At 41.0% G+C, this 20,228-nt stretch overlaps 1 protein-coding gene across 1 annotated transcript in view; it reads left to right on the forward strand.

Annotated features, from left to right (window-relative positions):
• TTN (titin) overlaps positions 1–20,228 on the forward strand; it is a 286,732-nt gene that overhangs the window by 238,686 nt on the left and 27,818 nt on the right. The window contains 6 exon segments of the mRNA XM_033167307.1: positions 35–17,137; positions 17,633–17,929; positions 18,279–18,866; positions 18,951–19,253; positions 19,382–19,678; positions 19,936–20,223. Of these exon segments, the coding sequence (XP_033023198.1) occupies positions 35–17,137; positions 17,633–17,929; positions 18,279–18,866; positions 18,951–19,253; positions 19,382–19,678; positions 19,936–20,223 (18,876 nt within the window).

A 20,228-nucleotide genomic window follows, 5' to 3' on the forward strand; every position in this document is an offset into this window, starting at 1 on the left:
AAATAAAATTTGTTGCCTTTTTCATTATTTATAGATCCACCGGGACCTCCTTCCAACCCACGAGTAACTGATACAACAAAGACAACTGCTAGCCTAGCATGGGGTAAACCTCACTATGATGGTGGACTTGATATAATCGGCTATATTGTGGAGCACCAAAAAGAGGGAGAAGAAACCTGGGTGAAAGATACCACGGGGACTGCTCTAAGAATCACAGAATTTGTGGTTGCTAATCTCCAGCCAGGAGCCAAATACAATTTTAGAATTATTGCCCTCAATGCTGCTGGCGCTGGTGAACCAGCAATGATAAAAGATGTTGAAATCAGGGAACGTGAAGTAGCTCCTGATTTTGAATTAGACGCCGAGCTGAGGAAAACTCTTGTTGTTAGAGCTGGACTGACCATTCGGGTATTTGTTCCAATTAAAGGGCGCCCAGCTCCTGACATCACATGGACCAAGGATGATATTTCACTTAAAGGACGTGCCAGTATTGAAAATACAGACTCTTTCACGCTTCTCATTGTCACGGAATGCAATAGATATGATGCAGGAAAGTATGTAATGACCCTTGAAAATGCTGCTGGCAAGAAGACTGGTTTTGTAAATGTAAAAGTCTTGGATACACCAGGGCCACCAATAAATCTCAAGCCCAGAGACATATCTAAAGATACCATCACCCTACAATGGGATATGCCTCTAATTGATGGTGGTTCACGCATAACAAATTATATAGTTGAAAAACGTGAGTCAACACGAAAGGCATATTCAACCATCACAACAAAGTGCCCAAAATGTTCGCTTAGGGTTTCTAATTTGGCTGAAGGGAGTGAATATTACTTCAGAGTATTTGCTGAAAACGAATTTGGAATTGGTGAACCTGCCGAAACCGCTGAACCCGTAAGAGCATCAGAGGCACCATCACCACCAGAGAGCCTTAATATCATGGATATCACAAGGAAGACAGTCAGCCTTGCTTGGCCAAAGCCTGAACATGATGGTGGTAGCAAGATTACTGGCTATGTTATTGAAGCCCAGAAAAAAGGTTCAACTCAGTGGACACATATCACAACTGTGAAAGCATTAGAATGTGTGGTAAAGAATCTGACTGAAAATGAAGAATATACTTTCCAGGTTATGGCAGTTAATAGTGCTGGAAGAAGTGATCCAAGAGAAAGCAGACCAGTTGTCGTTAAAGAGCAAATGATGCTTCCAGAATTTGATTTGCGTGGTATTTACCAGAAAACAGTAATTGCCAGAGCTGGTGACAATATCAAAGTTGAAATACCTGTGCTTGGTCGCCCAAGGCCAACTATTACTTGGAAAAAAGAAGACCAGTTAATTAAACAAACTCAAAGAGTAAACTTTGAACATACTGCTTCTGCAACCATCTTAACCATTAATGAATGCAATAGAAACGATAGTGGCAGATACCCAATCTCAGCTAAAAATATTGTTGGTGAAGTTAGCGATGTCATAACTGTACATGTGCATGATGTTCCTGGACCTCCCATAGGGCCAATCAAATTTGAAGAAGTTTCATCCGACTTTGTCACCTTCTCGTGGGAACCTCCACTGAACGATGGAGGGGTTCCAATAAGTAATTATGTTGTAGAAATGCGTAAAACCGACAGTACTTCATGGGCTGAGTTAGCAACTACTGTTATACGCACTACTTTTAAAGCTGCTCGCCTCACTACTGGAACAGAGTACCAATTCCGTGTTAAAGCTCAGAACAGATATGGTTCAGGACCATCTATCAGTTCAGAGAATGTAATTGCTAACTATCCTTTTAAAGTTCCTGGTCCTCCAGGCACTCCTCAAGTGATTGCAGTCACAAAAGATGCAATTAGCATTAGCTGGAATGAGCCTCTGACAGATGGAGGAAGTCCCATTTTGGGATATCACATTGAGCAAAAAGAACGAAATAGCATTCTTTGGCAGACTGTAAGTAAAGCTTTGATATCAGGAAATATCTTCAAATCAAGTGGCCTTACATCTGGCCTTGCCTATGAATTCCGAGTCATAGCAGAAAATATGGCAGGCAAGAGTAAACCAAGCAAGCCATCTGAGCCAACATTGGCCCTCGACCCTATTGATCCTCCTGGAAAGCCAGTTCCTCTCAATATTACAAGACATGCAGTAGCACTTAAGTGGAAAAAACCTGAATATAATGGAGGTTTTAAGATAACTGGCTATACTGTTGAAAAAAGAGATCTTCCTAATGGCCGATGGCTAAAGGCTAACTTCGGCAATATACTAGAAACTGAGTTCACTGTTAGTGGTCTCACAGAAGATGCTGCTTATGAATTCCGTGTGATTGCTAGAAATGCGGCTGGTGCCGTTAGCCACCCATCCGAACCATCAGATGCAATAACGTGCAGAGATGAGATTGAAGCACCAAGGATAATGGTTGATGCTAAATACAAAGACACTTTGATATTAAAAGCAGGTGAAATTTTCAAACTTGAAGCGGACGTTTCAGGTCGCCCTCCACCAACTATGGCATGGACAAAAGAAGGAAAGGAGCTTGAAGACACAGCAAAATTAGAAATTAAAATAGCAGATTTCTCAACTGTTCTTCATAATAAGGACTCTATAAGAAGAGATGGAGGTGCATACACACTTACAGCCTCCAATCCAGGTGGCTTTGCAAAACATATTTTCAATGTCAAAGTACTAGACAGACCTGGTCCTCCAGAAGGGCCTTTGGCTGTGTCTGATGTTACCATAGAAAAATGTGTCCTGTCATGGTTACCACCTTTGGATGATGGAGGCGCAAGTATTGACCATTATGTTGTTGAGAAACGTGAGACTAGCAGATTGGCATGGACAAGTGTAGCCACAGAAGTCCCAGTAACAAAATTAAAGGTCACAAAGCTATTGAAAGGCAATGAATATATCTTCCGTGTTATGGCTGTTAACAAATATGGCGTTGGCGAAGCCCTGGAATCAGAGCCTGTTCTTGCAGTAAATCCTTATGTAGTACCTGATCCACCAAAGACACCTGAAGTTACAGCTGCAACCAAAGATTCTATGATTGTGTGCTGGGGACACCCTGATTCTGATGGTGGAAGCCCTATCATCAATTATATTGTAGAACGTCGTGACAGAGCTGGACTACGCTGGGTGAAATGTAACAAGCGGGTTGTCACAGAATTGCGCTATAAAGTATCTGGACTCACAGAAGGTCATGAATACGAATACCGAGTGAAAGCTGAAAACGCGGCTGGTGTAAGTGAACCAAGTCTAAGCAGTCCATTCTACAAAGCTGCTGATACTGTATTTAAGCCAGGTCCACCAGGTAATCCTCGTGTATTAGACACAAGCAAGTCCTCAATTACAATTGCTTGGAATAAGCCAATATATGATGGTGGCTCAGAAATCACAGGCTACATGGTTGAAACAGCATTACCTGAAGAAGATGAGTGGAAAATTGTAACTCCACCAGCAGGGCTGAAGGCAACTTCTTTTACCATCACTAATCTAAAAGAAAACCAGGAATATAAAATCAGAATATATGCTATGAACGCTGAAGGCATTGGAGAACCTGCTCTTGTTCCTGGAACACCAAAAGCTGAAGAAAGGATGCTGCCTCCTGAGATTGAACTTGATGCAGACCTACGTAAAGTTGTGACCCTCAGAGCTTGTTGTACTTTAAGACTCTTTGTCCCAATTAAAGGAAGACCAGCACCTGAAGTGAGATGGTCAAGAGAACATGGAGAGTCTTTAGACAAAGCCACTATTGAATCCACAAGCTCTTATACACTACTTACAGTTGGAAATGTGAATAGATTTGACAGTGGCAAATATATACTGACTATAGAAAACAGCTCAGGCAGTAAATCAGCATTTGTAATTGTAAGGGTTCTTGATACACCTGGCGCCCCACAGAATCTGAAGATAAAAGAAGTTACAAAGTCATCTGTGACTCTCACGTGGGAACCTCCCCTCATAGATGGTGGCTCTAAAATTAAAAATTATATTATTGAAAAACGTGAGGCAACAAGAAAAGCATATTCAACAGTTATGGCCAATTGCCATAAGACCAGCTGGAAAGTGGACAATCTACAGGAAGGTTGCAACTATTATTTCAGAGTTCTAGCTGAAAATGAATATGGAATAGGGCTTCCTGTTGAAACATCAGACTCTATTAAGGCATCTGAAAGACCACTTCCTCCAGGAAAAATAACTATATTAGATGTGACACGAAAGAGTGTATCTTTGTCTTGGGAAAAACCTGAACATGATGGAGGAAGCAGAATTTTGGGCTACATTGTAGAAATGCAAAGCAAAGGCAGTGACAGATGGGCCACATGCACTACTGTAAAAGTTACTGAAGCCCTTATAACTGGACTGATCCAGGGTGAAGAATATTCTTTCCGTGTTTCAGCTCAGAATGAAAAAGGAATCAGTGATCCTCGACAATTGAGTGTACCAGTTATTGCGAAAGATCTTGTGATACCACCAGCCTTCAAACTGTTATTCACTACCTTCAGTGTACTAGCAGGTGAAGACTTAAAGGTTGATGTTCCATTTGTTGGTCGACCCAAGCCATCTGTAGCGTGGCTCAAAGATAATGTGCCACTGAGACAAACTACTAGAGTAAATGAAGAAAACACAGACAACAACACTTTGCTAACAATAAAAGAAGCATGTAGAGAAGATGTTGGACAATATTTAGTAAAACTTTCTAACTCTGCTGGGGAAGCTACTGAAATTCTTAACATTGTTGTCCTTGATAAGCCAGGACCTCCAACTGGACCAGTGAAGATTGATGACGTAACTGCAGACAGTATTACCATTTCCTGGGGACCACCCAAATATGATGGCGGCAGTTCTATCAACAATTATATTGTGGAAAAACGAGACACCTCCACTACTGCTTGGCAGATTGTTTCAGCTACCGTTGCCCGAACAACTCTAAAAGCAGCTAGATTAAAGACTGGAAGTGAATATCAATTCAGAATTGCTGCTGAAAACAGATATGGAAAGAGTACATATCTCACATCAGAGTCTGTAGTAGCCCAGTATCCATACAAACTACCTGGGCCTCCTGGAACTCCTTTCGTACCACAAGTCTCCAGGGATAGCATGGTTGTACACTGGAATGAACCAGTCAATGATGGCGGCAGCAAGATTATTGGTTATCATTTGGAGCGCAAGGAAAGAAACAGCATACTCTGGGTTAAATTGAACAAAGCGGCAATTTCTGACACTAACTTTAAAACAACAGGACTTGAGGAAGGCCTTGAATATGAATTCAGAGTTTATGCAGAAAATATAGTTGGTATCGGAAAAGCAAGTAAAGGTTCAGAATGCTACAAAGCTTATGATCCTTGTGATCCTCCTGGTCGTCCAGAGCCTGTCATTGTCACAAGGAACTCTGTTACTCTTCAGTGGACGAAACCAGCATACGATGGCGGAAGCAAGATCACCGGCTACATTGTTGAGAAGAAGGAGCTACCTGAAGGCCGCTGGATGAAAGCAAGCTTTACGAATGTTATTGAGACCCAGTTTGCAGTAACTGGCCTAGTTGAAGATCAAAGGTATGAGTTCCGTGTCATTGCGCGCAACGCTGCAGGCGTTTTCAGTGAGCCATCTGAAAGCTCGGGGGCAGTCACAGCAAGAGATGAAGTAGAGCCACCTCGCATAAGTATGGACCCCAAATTTAAAGAAACCCTTGTACTGCATGCTGGCGAATCGTTCAAGATTGATGCAGACGTTCATGGTAAGCCGCTGCCTTCTATTCAGTGGCTAAAAGGCGACAAGGAACTAGTGAATACTGCACGCTTGGATATAAAAACGACAGACTTTGCTACGAGCCTAAGCGTCAAAGAAGCCATTCGTGTTGACAGTGGGCATTATGTATTGCTGGCCAAGAATGCTGCAGGTGAAAAGACAGCTTCCATTCATGTTAAGGTTCTTGACAAACCTGGCCCACCTGAAGGTCCAGTTGTTGTAACAGGAGTTACTGCTGAAAAATGTTACCTGGCATGGAAACCCCCATTGCAAGATGGTGGTAGTGACATTTCACATTATGTGATTGAAAGAAGAGAAACAAGCCGCTTAGTCTGGACTTTAGTTGATGGCAATGTACAAACCCTTAGTTTGAAAGTTACTAAACTTTTGGAAGGCAATGAATATGCCTTCCGCATCATGGCTGTAAACAAATATGGGGTTGGGGAGCCTCTTGAATCTGAGCCTGTAATCGCTAAAAATCCATTTGTAGTGCCACTCCCACCAAAGGCCCCAGAGGTCTCAGCTGTTACCAAGGATTCTATGATTGTCGTATGGGAAAGACCACCCTCTGATGGGGGCAGTGAAATTTTGGGTTATGTACTAGAAAAACGTGATAAAGAAGGCATTCGGTGGACAAGATGTAACAAGCGTTTGATAAGTGAACTTCGATACCGAGTCACTGGACTTATAGAAAATCATGATTATGAATACAGAGTCTCGGCTGAAAATGCAGCTGGCCTCAGTGAGCCAAGCCCACCTTCTGTTTATTATAAGGCTTGTGACCCTATATACAAACCAGGCCCTCCCAACAATCCTAAAGCAATAGATGTTACAAGATCTTCTGTTTTCCTCTCCTGGGGTAAACCAATCTATGATGGTGGCTCAGAAATCCAAGGATACATTGTTGAAAAATGTGATGTGAGTGTTGGGGACTGGGCAATTTGTACACCACCAACTGGAATTAAGAAAACAAATATGGAAGTAGAAAAATTGCAGGAGAAGCATGAATATAAATTCCGCATTTGTGCTGTTAACAAAGCAGGAGTAGGAGAGCATGCCGACGTTCCTGGAACTATTGTTGTCGAAGAAAAGCTGGAAGCTCCAGACCTTGATCTTGACTTGGAACTGAGGAAGGTTATCAATGTAAGAGCTGGTGGATCCTTAAGATTATTTGTTCCAATCAGAGGACGCCCAACACCCGAAGTAAAATGGAGCAAGGTGGATGGTGACATCAGAGAGGCAGCTGTTATTGACAGCACTAGCAGCTTTACCTCACTGGTTCTTGACAATGTTAACAGATTTGATTCTGGAAAATACACTCTTACTTTAGAAAACAGTGGTGGAACTAAGTCTGCCTTCGTCAGTGTAAGAGTCCTAGATACCCCAGGCCCCCCAGTGAACCTGAAAATTAAGGAAATCACTAAAGACTCAGTATCACTTGCCTGGGAGCCTCCTTCGATAGACGGTGGAGCTAAAATTAAAAATTATATAATAGAAAAACGTGAAGCCACAAGGAAAGCCTATGCTGCTGTTGTGACAAACTGCCACAAGACATCGTGGAAAGTGGCTCAACTTCAGGAAGGCTGCTATTATTACTTCAGAGTTTGTGCAGAGAATGAATTTGGAATTGGCCTGCCTGCAGAAACAAGTGACCCAGTTAAAGTTGCTGAAGTTCCTCAACCTCCAGGAAAGATAACAGTAGACGATGTTACAAGAAACAGCGTTTCATTAAGCTGGGCTAAGCCTGAACATGATGGTGGAAGCAAAATTTTGCAATACATAGTGGAAATGCAGGTTAAGGGCAGTGAAAAATGGTCAGAATGTACGCGTGTGAAAGTTCTTGAAGCGCTTGTTACTAACTTATCTCAAGGACAAGATTATCTCTTCAGGGTAATGGCTGTAAATGAAAAGGGTCGGAGTGATCCACGGTCCCTTGCTGTTCCAATAACAGCCAAAGATTTAGTTATTGAACCAGATGTACGACCAGCATTCCACAGTTACAGTATACAAGTGGGACAAGACCTAAAGGTAGAAATACCAATATCTGGTCGACCTATACCTACTATTACTTGGACCAAAGATGGCATGCCATTAAAACAGACAACTAGAGTTAATGTCATCGATTCACCTAAACTTACTGTGCTGAATATTAAAGAGGTCACTAAAGAAGACAGTGGGGCATATGAAATTGCAGTTGCTAATGTTGTTGGACAGAAATCTGCAACTGTTGAAATTATAACACTTGACAAGCCTGATCCTCCAAAAGGCCCTGTTAAATTTGATGAAATTAGTGCTGAAAGTATTACATTATCATGGAACCCTCCATTATATACAGGTGGCTGCCAAATCACTAACTACATTGTTCATAAGAGAGATACAACCACCACTGTATGGGAAACAGTTTCAGCTACCGTTGCAAGAACCACTCTCAAGGTGATGAAGCTCAAAACTGGATCAGAATATCAGTTTAGAATATTTGCTGAAAATAGATACGGGCAGAGCTTTGCCCTGGAGTCTGACACAGTTGTTGCTCAGTATCCCTATAAAGAACCAGGTCCTCCTGGCACACCATTTGTGACAACAGTTACAAAGGACTCTATGGTTGTGCAATGGCATGAACCAGTAAATGATGGCGGAAGTAAAATTTTAGGTTATCATCTTGAAAGAAAGGAAAGAAACAGCATTTTGTGGACAAAGGTAAACAAGACAGTTATTCAAGACACACGTTACAAAACAGCTAACCTTGAAGAAGGCATTGAATATGAATTTAGAGTGTCTGCAGAAAATATTGTTGGTGTTGGCAAAGCAAGCAAAGCTTCTGAGTGTTACGTAGCGCGTGACCCTTGTGATCCTCCAGGATGCCCTGAAGCTATTATTGTTAAAAGAAGTTCAATTACTCTGCAGTGGACAAAGCCAGAATATGATGGTGGCAGCAAAATTACAGGCTATGTAGTAGAGAAACGTGATTTGCCTGAAGGTCGTTGGATGAAAGCAAGCTTCACTAATATAACTGAAACTCAGTTTACCGTAACAGGCCTTACTGAAGACCAACGATATGAATTTAGAGTAATTGCAAGGAATGCTGCTGGAGCAGTAAGCAAGCCATCTGATAGTACAGGACCAATAACAGCTAAAGATGAAGTTGAGCTTCCAAGAATTTCCATGGATCCCAAATACAAAGATGCAATTGTTGTAAACGCTGGAGAAACATTCAAACTTGAGGCTGATGTCCATGGGAAGCCAATTCCCACTATTCTGTGGTTGAAAGGAGATAAAGTACTTGAAGATACTGCCCGATGTGAAGTAAGGAATACAGACTTTAAGGCCTTGATTACTGTTAAAGATGCCATACGTGTTGATGGTGGACAATATATTTTGCAGGCCTCTAATGTTGCAGGAACAAAATCAGTACCAATAACAGTAAAAGTACTGGATAGACCAGGACCTCCAGAGAGTATCCAGGTTTCTGGAGTTACTGCTGACAAGTGTTCCTTAACATGGGCGCAACCAATCCATGATGGTGGCAGTGACATTTCTCACTACATAATTGAGAAGAGAGAAACAAGTCGCCTTGCATGGACAGTTGTTGCTTCAGATGCTGTAGCCACAATGCTGAAAGTAACAAAACTTCTGGAAGGAAATGAGTATATCTTCCGCATAATGGCAGTTAATAAATATGGAGTTGGGGAGCCTCTGGAGTCTGCACCAGTATTGATGAAAAATCCATTTGTTGTTCCTGGTCCACCAAAATCCATTGAAGTAACCAACATTACAAAGGATTCCATGACCATCTGCTGGCATCGTCCGGACAGTGATGGTGGCAGTGAAATAGTTAACTACATTGTCGAAAAAAGGGACAGAGCTGGTATCAGATGGGTGAAATGTAACAAACGCCGAATTACAGATCTGCGATTAAGAGTCACAGGATTAGCAGAAGATCATGAATATGAATTTAGAGTATCCGCTGAAAATGCTGCTGGAGTTGGTGAGCCAAGCCAAATCACTCCCTTTTGGAAAGCATGTGACCCTATGTTCAAACCTGGGCCACCCACTAATGCCCATGCTGTGGATACTACCAAGAATTCTATTACAGTAGCATGGGGTAAGCCTATTTATGATGGCGGCAGTGAAATCCTGGGATATATTGTAGAAATCTGCAAAGCTGATGAAGAAGAATGGACAATAGTTACCCCACAGACTGGTCTGAGAGTCAATCGCTTTGAGATCAAGAAACTCATTGAACACCAAGAATACAAACTTAGAGTTTGCGCTCTTAACAAAATTGGAGTAGGTGAAGCTGCAGCAGTTCCTGGTACAGTTAAACCAGAAGATAAACTTGAGCCTCCTGAACTTGATATTGACTCAGAATTAAGGAAGGGAATTGTGGTTAGAGCTGGTGGATCTGTCAGGATAAACATACCTTTCAAAGGACGCCCAACTCCTGAAATCATGTGGTCTCGAGAAGAAGGAGAATTTACAGATAGGGTTCAAATTGAAAAGGGCCTGAATTACACACAGTTATCCATTGATTACTGTGATAGAAATGATGCTGGAAAATATATCCTTAAACTGGAGAACAGCAGTGGCTCTAAGTCTGCATTTGTCACAGTTAAAGTACTTGACACACCAGGACCACCGCAAAATTTAGTTGTAAAAGAAATAAGGAAAAATTATGCTGTACTGACGTGGGAGCCTCCAGCTAATGATGGTGGGGCAAAGATAAAGAACTATGTGATTGATAAACGCGAATCAACCAGAAAAGCATATGCAAATGTGAGCACAAAGTGCAGCAAAACAAGTTTTAGAGTTGATAACCTTCTTGAAGGGGCAATTTATTATTTCAGAGTAATGGCTGAAAATGAATATGGAATTGGTGTTCCAGTTGAAACTGCAGATGCCTCAAAAGCTTCAGAACCACCTTTGCCTCCTGGAAAAGTGACTCTCACTGATGTGACTCAGAGAAGTGCATCATTTATGTGGGAAAAGCCTGAACATGATGGAGGTAGCAGAATTGTAGGGTACATTGTTGAAATGCAGCCAAAAGGAACTGATAAATGGAGTGTTGTTACTGAAACCAAAGTCTGTAATGCAGTTGTGTCTGGTTTGAGTTCTGGACATGAATATCAATTCCGTGTCATGGCATACAATGAAAAAGGCAAAAGTGACCCTAGACCACTGGCAGTTCCTGTGATTGCCAAAGATCTGACCATTCAGCCAAATATCAAACTAATGTTCAATACATACACTGTACAAGCTGGAGAAGATCTTAAAGTAGAAATACCCTTTATAGCTCGACCAAAGCCTACTATCACTTGGGAAAAAGATGGTCAGCCTCTGAGACAGACAACCAGGTTACATGTTGAAGATACACCTACATCAACTACTTTGTATCTTAAAGAAAGCAACAAGGATGATTTCGGTAAATATACAGTGACAGTAACCAACACTGCAGGCACAGCAGCAGAACATCTTAATATAATTGTGCTAGAGAAGCCTGGCCCACCACAAGGACCTGTCCGCTTTGATGAAGTTAGCTCGAATTTTGTTGTTCTGTCATGGGAACCACCAGCATATACAGGTGGCTGCCAAATATCCAATTACATTGTAGAGAAGCGTGACACTACTACCACTACCTGGCAGATGGTATCAGCGACTGTTGCAAGAACAACTATTAAAGTAACAAACCTTAAAACGGGTAGTGAATATCAGTTTAGAATTAGTGCTGAAAACCGATACGGAAAGAGCACCGCACTGGATTCTAAACCAGTTCTTGTTCAATATCCCTACAAAGAACCAGGTCCACCAGGAACACCATTTGTCAGCATAGCTACCAAAGATCACATGATAGTACAATGGAATGAACCAGTTAATGATGGAGGAAGCAAAGTTCTTGGATATCATCTAGAACGTAAAGATAAAAATAGCATTCTTTGGACAAAATTGAATAAGGCCCTCATTCAGGACACAAAATATAAATCAGATGGCCTTGAGGAAGGTCTTGAATATGAGTTCAGAGTTGCTGCTGAAAACATTGTTGGCATAGGTAAGGTTAGCAAGTCATCTGAACTGTATGTTGCTCGAGATGCTTGTGATCCACCTGGCCGTCCAGATGCCATTGTTATTACAAGAAATTATATAACACTAAAATGGAAAAAACCTGAATATGATGGTGGCAGCAGAATAACTGGATACGTTGTGGAAAAGAGAGAACTTCCTGAAGGTCGTTGGATGAAAGCCAGCTTTACAAATGTAACAGAAACAGAGTTTACAGTAACTGGTCTTGTGGAAGACCAACGATATGAATTCAGAGTAATTGCAAGAAATGCAGCTGGTAGCATAAGTGAACCATCTGAAAGCACAGGACCAATTATTGCCAGAGATGAAATTGAAGCTCCAAGAGCTTCACTGGATCCAAAATACAAAGATGTCATTGTTGTCCATGCTGGAGAAACATTTGTTCTTGAGGCTGACATCCATGGCAAACCTATTCCTGATATTATATGGTCAAAAGATGGAAAAGAATTTGAAGGAGCAACTGCAAGAATGGAAATTAAGTCTACCATTGAGAGAACAACTCTCACAGTCAAAGATTGCATCAGAGTGGATGGAGGCATTTATACACTTAAACTGAGCAATGTTGGTGGCACAAAGTCTATACCAATAACTGTAAAAGTACTTGACAGACCTGGACCTCCAGAAGGTCCTTTGAAAGTTACAGGTGTGACTGCAGAAAAGTGTTATCTGGCATGGGGACCACCTTTACATGATGGTGGCTCTAACATTTCACATTATATTATAGAAAAGAGAGAGACAAGTCGACTTTCATGGACACAAGTGGCATCTGATGTGCAAGCTCTTAACCACAAAGTAACCAGGCTTCTTCCAAACAATGAGTACATTTTCCGTGTAATGGCTGTCAACAAATATGGAATTGGTGAACCACTGGAATCTGAGCCTGTGTTGGCATGTAATCCATACAAACCTCCAGGCCCTCCTTCAATACCTGAAGTTTCTGCAATCACAAAAGATTCTATGATTGTAACCTGGGGTCGTCCAACAGATAATGGTGGTGCTGAAATTGAAGGGTACATACTAGAAAAGCGAGACAAAGATGGTATTCGGTGGACCAAGTGCAATAAGAAGAGACTAACAGACTTAAGACTCAGAGTAACTGGACTTACAGATGGCCATTTCTATGAATTTAGGGTTTCTGCTGAAAATGCTGCTGGTGTTGGTGAACCTAGTGAACCATCAGTTTTCTATCGAGCCTGTGATGCAGTGTATCCACCAGGCCCTCCAAGCAATCCAAAGGTGACAGATACCTCCAGATCATCTGTGTCCCTTGCATGGAACAAGCCCATTTACGATGGTGGCGCACCTGTTAAAGGATACATTGTGGAATTTAAAGAAGCTACTGCTGATGAATGGACAACTTGCACACCTCCATCAGGGTTACAAGGAAAGCAATTCACAGTAGAAAAACTTAAAGAGAACAGTGAGTATAACTTCCGCATCTGTGCTATCAACTCTGAAGGAGTTGGAGAACCAGCAACTATACCTGGTAGTGTTGTTGCTGCTGAAAAAATTGAACCTCCTGAAATTGAACTTGATGCAGATCTCAGAAAAGTTGTCACCGTACGTGCTAGTGGCACATTGCGATTGTTTGTCACTATCAAAGGGAGGCCAGAGCCAGAAGTAAAGTGGGAGAAAGCAGAAGGCACTCTGAGCGACAGAGCCCAGATTGAGGCTACCAGTTCATATACAATGTTGGTCATTGATAATGTAAACAGATTTGACAGTGGTAGATATAACCTGACCTTAGAAAACAACAGTGGCAAAAAATCTGCTTTTGTTAATGTGAGAGTGCTTGATACACCAAGTGCACCTGTGAACTTGAACATCAGAGAAGTGAAGAAAGATACAGTGACATTAGCTTGGGAGCCCCCACTTATTGATGGTGGTGCTAAAATTACAAATTACATCATTGAAAAACGAGAAACCACAAGAAAGGCATATGCCACCATTACAAATAACTGTGCCAAGAATGTCTTCAGAATTGATCAGCTACAGGAAGGATGTAGTTACTACTTCCGTGTCTTGGCGGCAAATGAATATGGAGTTGGTTTGCCAGCAGAAACAACTGAACCAGTTAAGGCTTCTGAACCACCCTATCCACCTGGAAAAGTTACCCTTGTTGATGTTACACGCCACACTGCTACTATTAAATGGGAGAAACCTGAGAGTGATGGTGGCAGTAAAATAACTGGCTATGTAGTAGAAATGCAAACTAAAGGAAGTGAAAAATGGAGCACCTGCACACAAGTTAAAACATTAGAAGCAACAATATCAGGATTAAGTATGGGAGAAGAATACACTTTCCGAGTATGTGCTGTTAATGAAAAAGGGAAGAGTGATCCAAGACAGCTTGGGGTTCCAGTAGTTGCAAAGGATATTGAAATCCAGCCTTCAGTTGAGCTCCTTTTCAATACTTTCAGTGTTAAAGCTGGTGAAGATCTTAAAATTGATGTGCCCATCAGAGGAAGGCCAGCTCCATCAGTTAGCTGGAAGAAGGATGGACTGCCTTTAAGAGAGACAACAAGGGTAAATGTCCAAACATCAAAGACATCAACTTCACTAATAATCAAGGAAGCATTGAAAGAAGATGTAGGGAGTTATGAATTAAATGTTTCAAACAGTGCTGGCTCTACAACAGCTTCCATCACTGTTATTGTACTTGACAAGCCAGGACCTCCAACAGCATTGCATATTGACAATGTCAGCAATGATAATGTAACCATATCTTGGAAACCCCCAGAGTATGATGGTGGATGTCAAATTAATAATTATATTGTGGAGAAGAGAGAAACAACTACTACAACATGGAGTATAGTGTCTGCAGCAGTTGCACGAACTTCAATAAAAATAATTCGCTTAACCACAGGATCAGAATATCAATTCCGTGTTTCTGCAGAAAATCGCTATGGCAGAAGCACCTTCGTTGAAACTGCACCTGTTGTTGCAGAGTATCCATTTAATCTTCCTGGCCCACCTGGTACTCCCCGAGTTACACACGCAACTAAAGCCTTCATGCTTGTAACCTGGCAAGAGCCAGTTAATGATGGAGGTAGCAGAGTACTTGGTTATCACCTTGAGCGTAAAGAAAGAAGCAGCATCCTTTGGACTAAAGTAAATAAAACTCTTATAAGTGACACACAGATGAAGGTCACAGGCCTTGATGAAGGACTAATGTATGAATATCGTGTGTATGCAGAAAACATTGTAGGAATAGGTAAATGTAGCAAATCATGTGAGCCTGTTGCTGCAAGGGACCCATGTGATCCTCCTGGCCAACCAGAAGTGACTAACATTACAAGAACATGTGTCTCACTCAAATGGACCAAACCAGAATATGATGGTGGTGCTAAGATCACAGGCTATATTATAGAGCGAAAAGAGTTACCAGATGGCCGTTGGCTGAAGTGCAACTTCACCAATGTGCAAGAAACTTTCTTTGATGTAACAGGACTTACTGAAGACCAGCGATACGAATTCCATGTAATTGCAAGGAATGCTGCTGGACTATTTAGTGAGCCATCTGAATCAACTGGGCCAGTGACTGTAAAGGATGATGTTGAAGCTCCAAGAATTATGATGGATGTCAAATTCAGAGATGTTGTTGTTGTAAAAGCTGGAGAGATCTTGAAAATCAATGCCGATATTGCAGGGAGACCCTTACCAGTAGTTTCATGGACAAAGGATGGCAAAGACATTGAAGAAAAAGCAAGAGTTGAAATTGTTTCAACTGATAACACTACTGCAATAACTGTCAAAGACTGCATTCGACGTGATTCAGGGCAATATGTGCTGACATTACAAAATGTTGCTGGAGTTAGATCATTAGCTGTCAATTGCAAAGTACTTGATAGACCTGGTCCACCAGCAGCCCCACTAGAAATCAAAGGACTTACTGCTGAAAAATGTCACCTGTCATGGGGACCACCTCAAGAAAATGGAGGTGCAGAAATTGACTATTATATTGTGGAAAAGCGTGAGACCAGTAGAATTGCATGGACTCTTTGCGAAGCAGAGCATCCAACAACATCCTGCAAAGTGACAAAATTACTTAGAGGAAATGAATACATCTTCAGAGTGATGGGGGTTAACAAGTATGGTGTTGGTGAACCTTTGGAAAGTGATGCTGTCAAGGCCCTTGATCCCTTTACTGTTCCAAGCCCACCTACATCTTTAGAGATTACTAGTGTGACAAAGGAGTCCATGACCATTTGCTGGGCAAGACCTGACAGTGATGGAGGTAATGAAATTTCTGGATATGTGATTGAAAGGCGTGAGAAAAACAGCCTGAGGTGGATACGTGTGAACAAAAAGCCCGTTTTTGATCTAAGGGTAAAATCTTCAGGCCTTCGGCAAGGATGTGAATATGAATATCGGGTATTTGCAGAAAACGCTGCAGGTCTTAGTCTTCCTAGTGATACTTCACCACTCATTAAAGCAGAAGATCCTGTTTTCCTTCCATCACCTCCATCTAGGCCTAAGATTGTGGACTCTACAAGGTCACATATAACAATTGGATGGACAAAGCCTTTATTTGATGGTGGTGCTCCTGTTACTGGATACACAGTGGAATACAAGCTAACCAGTGAAACTGATTGGTCAACTGCTATTCAAAGCTTAAGAGGTACAGAATACACTGTAATCGGTCTTACATCAGGAGCTGAATATGTTTTCAGAGTAAGGTCTATCAACAAGGTTGGCACTAGTGATCCAAGTGATGTTTCAGAACCTCAGGTGGCAAAAGAAAGGGAAGAAGAGCCTGCATTTGATATTGACAATGAAATGAGAAAGACTTTAGTCGTGAAAGCTGGTGGCTCATTTACAATGACTGTACCTTTCAGAGGAAAGCCTATCCCTAATGTAATGTGGAGCAAGCCAGATACTGACCTTCGCACTCGAGCAAGTATTGATACTTCAGATAGCCGCACCTCAATTACTGTTGAAAAAGCAACAAGGAATGACTCTGGAAAGTATACACTAACATTACAAAATATTGTAAGCACAGCTACTTTGACACTAGTTGTCAAAGTACTTGACTCACCAGGACCTCCATCTAATATCGTTGTAAAAGATGTAACAAAAGAATCAGCAGTGTTATCTTGGGAAGCTCCTGAGAACGATGGAGGTGCTCCTGTGAAGAACTATTACATTGAAAAACGAGAAGCGAGCAAGAAAGCTTGGGTCACTGTGACCAACAATTGCCATCGTCTTTCCTACAAAGTTACCAATCTGCAAGAAGGTGGAATTTATTACTTCAGAGTTTCTGGAGAAAATGAGTTTGGTGTTGGAGTCCCAACTGAAACAAAGGATGGAGTGAAAATAACAGGTTTGTTCTTTAAAATATGTTCATTATATACGTGTGTGAGTGCATGACTACCCGTGCACACTAATTGTTCACAGGACTTTAGTCTTAATGTGTAACGCTTATATTACTGTTATTAATTTATTGTAAAGCAGTAATCAAATTGTCTGTCTTGAAAACACCTAATAACTCTAATAATATTTTAATATAGGCATGCAAGATAGAACTTCCCGGTTTAGGGAAGTTTTTACTGTTTAATGCTGTATTGTGTTTTTAATATCTGATTGGGAGCCACCCAGAGTGGCTGTGGAAACCCTGCCAGATGGGCGGGGTATAAATAATAAATAATAAATTATTAATATTATTATTATTAAAATGTACTGCTTTCCTGTGGAAAATATGTGCTTGCTGAGTACATTAAAATTAAATGGAATGCATATGACATATTTGCTCTCAATTCTTCAACTGTTTGATTGATTGATTGATTGATTGATTGATCATCTTCTCTTTATTTTTCAGAAAAACCAAGTCCACCCGAAAAACTGGGAGTATCAAACGTTACTAAAGATAGTGTATCTCTTGTGTGGCTAAAGCCAGAACATGATGGAGGAAGCAAAGTTGTTGGCTACCTTGTTGAAGCCCTAGAGAAAGGGCAGCATAAGTGGGTCAGATGTGCTGTAGTCAAGACAACTCATCATATTGTCCAGGGTCTCAAGGAGAATGCGGACTACTTCTTTAGAGTATTTGCTGAAAACCAAGCTGGTCTAAGTGACCCCAAAGAGCTTCTTCATGCCGTTACAGTTAAAGATCAACTAGGTATGTAGAAACGGTGCCTTCCCCTTGGAATCACCTCGGTGACACTGATGGCAATTTGACATCTACTAAAAACTTTATTCTCCCAGTCCTTTGCTGCATGTTGATACCAGTTGATCATAATAACATGTCTGTTTTGATCTAAAGTTGACTGGTATTTTATTTATTCTATAAGTTTTGATGTAATTTTAATGTGTATGCCTATACTGCCTTGTGATGTTTACATGAAATGTGGTATAGAAATAGTTTTAATTAATAAATAATGAATAGTTAGCATAGAGCTCATGCAAATTCAGTTGAAAATGCACTTGGAAACCATTGTTTTTAACATTTTGCAAATGTATTTTTTCAGAATCTCCTGAAGTCGACATGAAAGGTTTCCCGAACCACACCGTTTATGTAAGAGCAGGTGCAAACCTAAAGGTAGAGATACCAATTTCTGGAAGACCATTGCCAAAGGTGACTTTATCCAAGGATGGCATTCCTCTCAAACCAACGATGAGGTTTAACACTGAAACCACAGCAGAAAGTGTCATCGTTAATCTCAAAGAAAGTGTGGCTACTGATTCTGGTAGATATGACATCACAGCTGCCAACTCCAGTGGAACTACTAAATCTTTCCTTAAGATTGTTGTCCTAGACAGACCAGGCCCTCCAGTTGGTCCTGTTGTTGTAAGTGATATCACTGAACAAGGTCTTACCCTTAAGTGGGAGCCACCTCGTTATGATGGCGGAAGTCAAGTTACCAACTACATCGTACTGAAAAGAGAAACAAGCACTGCTGCGTGGTCTGAAGTGTCTGCAACTGTTGCTAGAAACATTATTAAGATCACGAAACTTACAACAGGAGAAGAATATCAATTCCGTATTAAAGCAGAAAATCGCTTTGGCATAAGTGACCACACTGACTCAGCATGTATAACTGTTAAGCTTCCTTACAGTAAGTGACTTTTTGTTTGCTCGTTTTCTGAGTTTTTCAGGCATGTATTTATGATTTATTAATCTGTACTTAATATTCATTTAGCAACCCCTGGACCACCTTCTACACCATGGATCACCAACGTGACTCGAGAAAGCATAATTGTTGGATGGCATGAACCTGTTTCTAATGGAGGCAGTGCAGTCATTGGCTACCATTTGGAAATGAAGGACAGGAACAGTATTTTATGGAAGAAAGCTAACAAAACGATTATACGCACAACTCACTTCAAGGCCTCCAATATCACCGCCGGTCTCATTTATGAGTTCAGAGTGTATGCAGAAAATGCAGCTGGTATTGGAAAAGCAAGCCATACATCTGATGCAGTTCTTGCTATAGATGCCTGTGGTATGTAGTCTGTAGTAAAGGATAAGAATCACATTTCAAATAATGAATTTAGTAGAAAATACTTATTTGGTGAGTCATTGTTGGATGAACACATTAATTCCAAATGTTGATGCTTTTTCATATTGCAGAGCCGCCAAGAACGCTTCGTGTCAAAGATATTTCCAAAACATTTGTCAATCTTTATTGGACACAGCCAGCTTTTGATGGTGGCAGCAAAATTACTGGATATATTGTTGAGAAACGTGATCTTCCAAATGGAAGATGGACAAAAGCAAGCTTCACCAATGTCATTGAGACTAATTTCACTGTATCAGGATTGACTCAAAACTCCCAATATGAATTCCGTGTTTTTGCTAAGAATGCTGCTGGTTCAATTAGCAATCCATCTGATGTTTTAGGCCCTATAACATGCGTGGATACATATGGTAAGAAATTAATAATGCATAAACACTGATATCCAGTTATATGCTTGAGTTTAAAGTAAATACTGTTAACATGAATTCTAATTTGAATTCAGGGGTCTTAGCTGGGCAGCACAGTACTGTTTCAAGCTCCATTTGCCTTTCACTATCAGAGGGTACTAGGAAATTATTATTTGGCACTGAATGCTGCTTTGCTATCAATCTTTCTGATAATTTCAAAAATGTTAATATATTTTCTATTCCACTTCTTTTTCATTAAGGTGCACCTGAAATTGATGTACCACCAGAATATACAGAAGTAGTCAAATACAAAGCAGACACAGCAATTAAACTGAAACTTGGCATCTCAGGAAAGCCTGTTCCTACCATTGAGTGGTTCCACAATGGTAAAGAAATACATACCAGTGCCCAGGTATCTATTGAAAACACCACAGAATCTTCAGCTATACTGATCAAAGAAGCAACTCGTATTAACAGCGGAAATTACGAACTGAAATTAAAGAATGCCATGGGTTCTGCATCTGCCACCATTAGGGTACAGATACTTGGTATG

The sequence above is a fragment of the Lacerta agilis genome, chromosome 1 (genome assembly GCF_009819535.1).
Source record: "Lacerta agilis isolate rLacAgi1 chromosome 1, rLacAgi1.pri, whole genome shotgun sequence".
NCBI classification, from domain to species: Eukaryota; Metazoa; Chordata; class Lepidosauria; order Squamata; family Lacertidae; genus Lacerta; species Lacerta agilis.